The sequence below is a fragment of the Condylura cristata genome, unplaced genomic scaffold, assembly GCF_000260355.1.
Source record: "Condylura cristata isolate star-nosed mole 26May11 unplaced genomic scaffold, ConCri1.0 scaffold00009, whole genome shotgun sequence".
Lineage (NCBI taxonomy): Eukaryota > Metazoa > Chordata > Mammalia > Eulipotyphla > Talpidae > Condylura > Condylura cristata.
This window is the reverse complement of record NW_004567110.1, coordinates 6,119,144-6,128,491: the sequence shown is the minus strand read 5'-3', so window position 1 is coordinate 6,128,491 and position 9,348 is coordinate 6,119,144. Positions and strand designations below refer to the sequence as shown.

The window sequence follows — 9,348 nt, the reverse complement described above, 5'->3', positions numbered from 1 at the left end:
AAGAGAACAGTGCTGTAGGGGGTGTAGGCAGGAGGGGAAGGGAAGACGGGTTCCCTGTGTGATGGCATTTGTTACCAAGGAAAAAGATAACATTTTGTTCTGCCCCCCGAGAGGAACTGTGACCAAGAGGTGGGGGAACTCACCAATTCCTGCCAGTGCGCGATGCCTGATGGTATTCTAGTGATTCCCAGGGAGACTTTCTGATTTGGTGATTTCATTGCCGGGATGAAAACTACACTTTTGTTTGCCAGTGATTTTGTCACCATTCAGTAATAAGAAGAACCTCTAGAGAATATCAAAATTTCCTCTGTGGCGAACAAAGCGTATTTCAATACATATTTCATGATGAAACTCATGAAGACAAAATTCCCCAGCCTCCCCTACAGGTTGACCAGTACCATGTGACTCAGCTTGGCCAATGGGCATGTGAATGGAAGAGCAACGTCACCTGGAGTCCAAGGCATTAGCGGCACCTGGAGTCCAAGACTTGGCTCTCCTACGTCTTTCCTCTCGGGCTCTGTGGAGAGAAGCAAAATACTCCAGCATATAAGCACCCAGAAAGAACGTAGCCTCAATGTTTATATCACTCTTTGATACTGAGAAAATTCACGGTGAGTTCTAATGTGAGGAAGAAATAAATCTTGTGTTGGACCATTCGTATTTAGTGTTTTTTGTTGTTGTTGTAGTATTGGCCAGTGTTAATTATCTTAAATACAGTCTTACAAGAACTGTTTCAAAGCAAGTAACATTCTGTCACATAATCATTGAAATGTCTATTTATTAATAAGTGGTGCAGTATTTCTTTGTTTTCAGATCAAACATAAAAAATCAGGTAAGAATTATTTGCATAATATATATGGAAACCAACCTATTAAAGTTGTTCAAATATTGGACAGAGCCAGAATATAAATTATACATACAGTTTAAAAATTACAGGAAATCATATTATAAAGAGCACTAAAGGCCACTTGTGGGATAGTAGTGTTCCTGTGTAAGCCAGAATGTGAGGAAAGCCTACTTGTAGCATGGAGACAAGATCAGGGAGCAAGGCACCAGAATTCTATGCCATAGAAAGGGGTTAAATAAAATACAATCTAAAATCAAATACAATGGTTCATGTCACTAGAAATCTCAATTTGCTCTTCAGAAATTGGTGTTTTTCATCACTGCTTCATTAGAAAGAAAATAGCGATATCCCAGTGGAAGCAAAGTAGAAAGCATTTTTCTCTTTAAACAGGCATGACTGCTAAATCTGATGAAGCTGGCCAGTCTTTCTAAGATGGCTCTTAAGGTGGGACAGAGCTTGCCTCACTTCTTCAACAACAAAATCTCGGATTTGACAAAATGGCAGCCACCCATCTTGGGACTTGGTCTCCCAGTGGACTCCAAAGCCTCACAGGAACTTTGGAGAGTGGATCTGCTCTCCTCTCCCTCCAGAGAGAGCCAGGAGGCCCAATTACCACATCAGCTGGACTTTTACTGGCAATCTTGATCTTCTAATATCAAGAGAGAGAAATACAACTGTTCTCAGCATTTCACCTCCTGGAGAATGTTTGTGGAGACTCACCTGTTTCTGCAGATTTCAAAATCTGGAAATGAAGGTATATCTAGAGACAAAAGGCCAGAGTCAGGAGGGACATTTGAACCTGCTTAGTTAAGACAATAACAGGGGTTCCTTGAGGGCAGAGAACAAGAAGCTCTTGTGGGATTATCTGCAGCTATGCCAAACTCCAAGAGTCAAAGTATTCCACCATGAGCCAGATGAATAATTTGTGTTGCATTATTTTGTGCCGCTGACAGTTCAATTGTGAAGCCACTGAAACAACAGACATGTAGCCAAAGGGCTAGGTGGAGCAGCTGAGGCCGCTGTTGCACTTCTCTCCAGGGAACAGCTGGATCTGTGATCGTCTTACTGCAAAGATGACTGGAGTAGGTGGGCAAGACATTGGCAAAGGCCACAGGGCATGAGCTGAGCGCAGTGCCATTGACCTGGGACACTGGGATCAGAGGGAGGAAGAAATTTGGAGGTGTGAGAGCTTGGTTAAGATGCCAGCACTGTCTCTTATAGTGTGTGGCCTCTGGCAAGGTATTTTCCCTCTCAGCTCCATTTCTTCATCTGTAAGATGGAGACAACATCTCCCTGGTGGGGTTGAGATGAGCTTTACATGAGTCAGAGAGAGACTGTCTCATACAACTCATAGAAAGTTTAGGGCAAATTTCCTTCTTCCTGACCTCAGTCTGTGGGCAAGATAAGAGAGGGAAACATGGAAAGAAGACATGTCTCACTTTTCGTTACTCTTAGCATGACTTTTTCATCCCCTTGATAAGTCTAAGAGGAACTGCAAATATATTCCTGAGCATTGTCCTAGGCTTTTGACTATTTAATTGCAAGTCACACTCAGGATATTCTTATACAGAGCCCATGTCTTGCTTTCTTCCCTCTGAAACTTATTTTAATCCCAGAACAGAGCTATTTGGAGGCAAAGAAAGCTTAGGTTGAGTGACTATAAAATTACTAGTTCTCACACAAGCTTGACCATCTCTCTATTTCTTGAAGCTTCTCGCTCAGCCGCACTTAGGAGAAGGGGCAACCTGTTAATGAGACCCAGAGGTCTCACCGCAACACCTCAGTCGAACTGGCAACTTAGGGTCATCTAGATCCTCAAGAGAAGTCACATCCCTTCCAAATTCTGGCATCTATGTTGAGCACAGCATAAGTGGAAACCAAATTGAAATCTTCACTTGCGCCAACAGAATCCAGTTTTACTCCCCCCCACCCTTGCTATACGAACATAAGTCATCTTAAGCTGAATCCTGTTTGCAACTTTGGAATTTGGGGGGAAGATTTTAGAGCACCTGGCTGTGCCCTGGTCAAGATGAGCCTTCTCTGGGACAAAGAACTACGAAGCAGGAGCTCTGCGTCCTCAGGTGACACCCAGAGGTGTCATTGCAAAGGGACACATCAGTAGAATTGGCAACTGAGGGTCCTAATATCCTCAAAAGAAATCACACCCCATTCCTTAAAATCAAACATCTCTACTTTTTTCAAGTAGAAATCCTGTTAAGTTGACTTGTGGTGAGATGACAGCCTGAGGCATGATCTGGAGTGCACTGAGTTCAAGGGCTGGGTCAGGGAGCAGAACTGGGGAGGTGGGGGTGGGTGTGGAGAGGAAGCAGAGGGAGCTGGGCTGCAAGTCCATGCTACACCCCATTCTCAAGCACACATGGCAGCAGTGGTTAGGGCTGCACATTCTAAAGATGGCGGGACTGGGAAGGGAATGCTGCCATCTCAAGGCATTGTGTCACCAATTATTCCAGACTAACACCATGGCCCCCCAATTGTATCTGGCTTAGCAGTTTCTCAAGTAGACCAGGAAGTTCTCATTCATCTTCTGGGTTCACCTGATGATACCTGGCCTCAGGTATTATCTTATGTTTGGTTTTTGCTCGCCGATATCTGCACTAGGAGTTGAGGGCTTGCTTTTTAGATGGCCTCTGCTACCCAATTACTCATTCGACCACTGTGATTCCCTTCGCTTTTGGCCTCTGCTTTCTGAGCCAAAAAGACAGGTGGCTGGTCTGAGGGTCAATGTCTCCTTGCTCTGAGCAGCCAGGAAGCTATCAAGTTCTATGAGCAAAATGCCAGGCACCATTTTCTTAGGTGGGTGCTAAATGGAGGCTAAGGACAACCTAGCCTTTTGGGACCCAACTTCCTACTCCCTTCATTTCAACATTCCTGCTCCTCCTCATTTTGATGGAAAAAGTAAGCATTTTGTGGAGATGTACTAACTTAGCAAGGAACTACAAAAGTGCCCAGATTTGTCATGCAATAATCCAAATTATATCTCTACTTTTTTTCTGAAAAAAGGAGTTTCCGGTGTACATTTAGCTTCCAGAAGTAAGCCATGGCCATGGAGTCCACACATGTAAAACAAAGAATGTGAATACTAGTCTCCAAGTTATGGCAATGACCGCACTAGGGGCTTATGGGTAAATCATCTGCAAATCAAAGCAGGGTAGAAAATAGTTCCAACACTTTTGAATTTGAACCTCAAGTTTTCCTCCAGGTGATCTCTTCTCCATCCTCTTTCCTTGATATTTCCACTGCTCAATTTTAAAGACGCTAAAGTTACGCTGATCTCCGAGGTCCTTATGTGTGCTCCGCTGGGCTTCCGTGAGCCACCCCTGCGGCTGTGATCAGGGACTGCTGCTCGCTTGTGCACATGTCTGTCAGTAGCACAAAAAGGTTGATTGAATTGGAATAAAAGAAAAGACTGAAGGCCTTTAGAATAGTCATCCTGAAATAATGAAGCAAATCTTTAAGGTCAAGACAAGACATGACTCAACTCTCAAAGAAGCTCAGGGACCAGAAAGCAAAGGCAATCCTTGTGGTGCAGGCACCTTGGAAGTGAGTTCAGAGAGAAAAAAGACCTGCTCTGTGGCATCTTCTCTGGGAGCTCTGGTGTCACGGTGCACTTGGCTTTTAGATCACAGAACACGTTTTCCGTTTTCCCAGGGGAACTTGATTTTCAGAATCCCACAGGTAGAGTTGACAGCTTTTTCCTGGAATAGACGTATTCTTGGTATGAACCCCAAGTCTCTTTTGGTCACCATGATGAAATGGAGTAGCTCAATGCCTTCTCTGGCCTCAGTCCCAGTAAGAATTTAGAAACGAGGAGAAAACTGATTTCTCTAAGAACCTCCTGCTTGCACAGCTTCTCTGGAGCACTAAAGTTCAAAACATTCAATCTACATTCAAAGTATCAATTCAACCTGTTCAGCCTTCCCTGGGCTGGTGGCCATGACCAATTCAATGCAGAATTTTCACTCTCACTTTCTCCATGTTCTATCCTCTACTGATTCCAGCCAGAAAACATTCCTGTCTGTATAGTTCTCTTCAGGGATGAAATCAAGTAATTTCCATTCCTGGAGGCAGGATATGAAGGGTCCCCCAATATTTAAAGCTACCAGATTCCTACCTTTTCAATAGTGAAACCGATTTTCTTATGTCTGAATTTCTCGTGTCTTGCCCAGTGCTTAACTAGAGGGTGAAGTTTAATAAATTTTGTCAGATGAATAAACAAGTGGTTTTATTACACTCTTAGAGTGACACAAATTATGAATGGTCTTGGCAAGCTCAGAGTAGATCCTGTTATATTAGGATGTTCGACAAGTAATTATTAGTCTTTCAATTTTTTACAGTGTCTGGGAACTGCCTTGCACAAAACAGGCATTAGAAGCACAAGTGTCTATTAATTAGTTCATTTTGACCTTTAGGGACCTTTGAGTTTTCTAGTTATACTGTCCTGCAAATTAGGGTTTTGTAATAACAACATCATGTCAAAGACGTTTAATCTCTCGGTCCCCAGTACAAATAGTGACTAGAAATTTCCTGACTTGTTTTTTTCCTCTTACATTTTTTTTTCTCTTAAACTGTTAGTGTTTACTTGTGTATTTGAAAATTAAAACTCACACGACCTCAGGACTTTCTGCTGTGGTCAATAGTATCACATTTCACTCGATCATTGGAAAGTAGACTTATGGCATTCATTTTGATCCTGTTAAAAGGTGACTTCTGAAAACTGTCATACACTATTCTGGAACACACAGAAGCTGCACACCTATAATGGGATCACAGTTTCACTTGAGAAAATCATTGCTAATTTTTATAATGGAATTTATCACTTTGCCATTGGATTCTTCTGAAACTACTGCCATTTCCCGGGCAAGCTTCAGAACCACTGGTATAGCTGAAGCTGTGGATGTTGGACCATGTCACTAGCCAGTGCTGCTGGCTCATCCCACACAGCTTTCCTTTGTCTGCCAGGAGGTCTTTGTGGATACACACACTGCTTCTCACGGGACTGACCTGACCCGGGCCCTGAGCTTCTGTTTTATCATTGGTGTATTTTTAAAGCACTATCAGAGTAGTATATCCCAGATATCATGGTCTTTTCTTTTCTTTTTTAGATGGGAAAGAATGGCTCTTTGTGATTCTTATTTATCCACTCAAGAAAAGTGTATTTTATCTTTGTAAACACTGATGAAAACAGCTCACTGTATGTTTGGGGAGAGTGGCAATCAACACCAACCCAAACCCTGCCACCCTGGCCTTCCAGTCTAGCAGGGAAGCTGGACTTTCCTCCCTGGGGCTGGCAAGTGACACAAGCTCCTTTTTCTCAACCGCTGAAAGAAGATGAGACAGTCCTCTAGCTGTGGGTTGACATAGTTATTTTAGTTCAAGGGTGAGAAAGTCCAAGTCTTCCAGCTGAGCATTCCATTGAGTTCCGGCAAATGCCTGGGCCAAATCCTCATTGTCACTCTCCTCCAAGCCTCTTTCCCAGCGCCTGTTGGCTTGTTGGAAGGAAGCAGCTCCTCTGTGTTGGGGAGTGACGAGACTATCGGTGAGATGCCCAGAGCAGCTACTATGCTCTGGACAAGATCGTGATGGAGACGTGCAGTGGAGTTGCACGCAGATTTTTGTCTAGGCTATTTTGATCAGCTTGACGATCACCGCGGCCACCACTGACAAACTCTTTAGATATGTAAGAGTGAGGCCATTAATTCAACCACATAGTCATTTAGCCCACGTCTAACAGAAACCTTTTCCATCAAAGTGCTTAGAGAGTAGTAACATCTAAGAGGCCACAGGATAGTTTGTGCTCAGTATCCATACTTACACGGTGGACATTGTGCTCCAGCTGTCTGCTTACACTTTAGCTACTCATGTGGCTACGTGTGGTCCAAAAAATTGGGAGGAATAAAAGTGGATGTTTTGGAAATTGCTCATTTGTATATTCATAAATGTGTCACTTGCTTGTATTATTTTTCTTTCTGGACACAAAATAATGCATCAAGCAAGACTGCTCCACAGTCTAGCCCTTCCTGCTGGCTAGACTGTAGTGTGAGTGCCTGCCGCAAGGTACAGGGTCCAGCCTCCTGCCATGACTTCTGGCTCCCAGTGTGTCAGTGGTGAGTGGACTAGTGGGGGACTTGGGAGCAAGCCAATTGGCTGACCAGGCTTTGAGGTCCAGTTCTCCAGGGGACAACTCGCGACCCCAGCCTGGCTCTTTAGCTGGGCTGAAGTTTCCTCCTTGTCACAAAGGACTTGAGTGGCATGATCTTCATGTGCCCTCTTGGCCTGCATTTCCACTTGAGCTGGACATAAGGATTGTGCATAAGGATGGGGGAGGGAGGATTTGAGTGTGAACCCCATTGTGAAGGCACTCAACGAGCTCCTGCCCGAGGGGCACCTGCTTCTGATGAATGTCACTACTTTGGTTATATAAACTGGCAACTATTTTAATGTGTGTGTGTGTTTTCGTCTCACGGATTTATGACGCATCGGGAAAGCTACCCTGGGGATTACCACCATCTTTTAAAGACGAGGAAACCGAGGAAGGATGCTCTGCCATGGGAGATGGCAGGGAGGGTCCTCTGAGAGCTTTTAGAGGATTTGGCCAGTTTTCCCTTCACAATTTCTTGATTTCTTGCTTTCCTGACATTTTAGCTCCACGGCAGCCGTCGTTTTGTCGTGAAAGTGATTTGGTTGCCTTGCTAACAGCTCACTGCCGCCCTGTTTTACACGAGGGGCCAGTGGTTGGAGCAATGGAGGCCACTCCCTGATTACCACACCGAAACCCAAACCAACCAACCAGACAGACAAACAGCACAGCTCGTCAAGAATTTCTCCCTGTACTGATCCAGTCGTGAGTAAAAGTAAGAACAGCAGATAAATGTGGCTCCTAGTAAGAGTAGCGATACCATTTATATAGCGTAAGTCATGCAAACCATGCTGAAAAGGAAGCGGCTTCAGTGTGGCCACACCGGAGCGAGCCGCGGCCCGCCCGGCGGCCAGGCACATGCAAGCGCTCCCGCCGCCCGCGTGGCTCGCGGGGACGAGGCGGGCCGGGAGCTGTCCAGAGTCTGTCTACACTGCCGGGGCAGTCTGTCCACGGCCCTCTCACGCGGGCTTGCCGGAAGGGGTCCATACGGAGTCGGACACCCCCTCCCCCGTGGACGACGGCGGCATGGAGCCGCTAGGCGTGAAGGGCTCCGTGTCCGTGTCCGTCTCACCCTCTGCGAGGTACCTTTTCTCCCTCATCCAGCTCGACCCCCCGCTGGGGCCGAACATGTAGTCATCTCTGTCCTGGGAGATGCTGAAGCCGCTGGGGGAGCGCTCCAGCTCCTCGTGGTTGACGGACATCAGGGACAGGGGGGTGTCGCTGTCCCGCGTGACGCTGGGTCTCTGCCGGGGGGACACCCGGGTGGGGCCGGAGCCGGGCGGCTCAGGCGGGGAGCGGTAGCTCATTCTCGAGTCGAGAAGCGTCAAGATGGGCAGGACCGTGGGCCTCTCGGCATAGGGCGCGGACGAGGAGAGGAGCGCCTGAGCCTTCCCGGAGCTGGGGCCCCCGCGGGGCAGGTTCGCGGGGTCGTGGGCAAAAAACCCACAGGAGCCGACTCTGTCGATGGGCACCTGGTGGAAGCTGTAGGGAGCCTCGGGGGGGCCTGTCTCAGAATAGTGGCAGAGGATGGTCTTCAGGTCTGAGTCCCGCGGGTCCTCTTGCCTCCCCGCCTCCGCTGGGGAGGAGGCCCCCTCCGCGGGGCAGAACTCGGACACCTGCACCTGCAGCCGCCCCAGACGCTGCCTGTGCATGTCCACCAGGAAGTCCAGCTTCTTCCCCATGTCGTGCACCTGGAAAATACAAGGACGCAGGGTCACTGCCCTCTGGGGTTGGGAGGAGACACTGCATGGCACTCAGAAAGGAAGGCTCTTCTTGCTCTTGGCCGTGATCATCGTAGCTAACGATTCCAGGCCTCTGAATGCCGAGCCATGCCTGTGTGCTAATCTAGAAACAAGCCTGACCGTAGCTTTCCAGAAAGCAGTGGCTGCACAGAGAGAAGGTTGGCCGGCAAGTGTTAGAAGTCTTTATGCTCCGAGGAGGAGCTGACCTTGCTGCTGCAGTTTGGGTCAAGGAGTGGGGTGTTCTCGACTTCCTTGAGCGGAGCACGTGGCTTGTGAATGCATCTTTCTCCTACCTGCTGGTGGAAGCCCCAAAGGCAGAAGGGTAGTAGTTGCAAGAACTGAGCTTCTCCCACCTGGAGACCCTGCCTGCAGCCTCATGGGAGGCTACCAGCAGATAAGCTGTGTTGCTCTTACCCCCAAGACTGGGAACGCAAATCTTTATAGCTGCATCTACATAAGCATGCGTGTGCATAGCTGTGCATAGGGTGTGTGTGATGCTCTTTCCCCAATAATTCATAACCCACCAGGAAACACTGTGAACAGGCGTACCTTGGCCTCCTGTAGATTGTACATACAAAGCAGAGCCAGGTAATAGGTAAGAA

The 9,348-nt window shown here is 47.1% G+C and overlaps 1 protein-coding gene across 1 annotated transcript in view; it reads right to left on the bottom strand.

The window, feature by feature from the left end:
- Positions 1-760: 760 nt before the first annotated feature.
- KCNQ3 (potassium channel, voltage gated KQT-like subfamily Q, member 3) overlaps positions 761-9,348 on the bottom strand; it is a gene marked incomplete at its 5' end in the record, with an annotated part of 219,189 nt that continues 210,601 nt past the window's right edge. The window contains one exon of the mRNA XM_004679586.2: positions 761-8,695. Coding sequence (XP_004679643.1) covers positions 7,964-8,695 — 732 coding nt within the window. The remainder of the gene's footprint in view (positions 8,696-9,348) is intronic.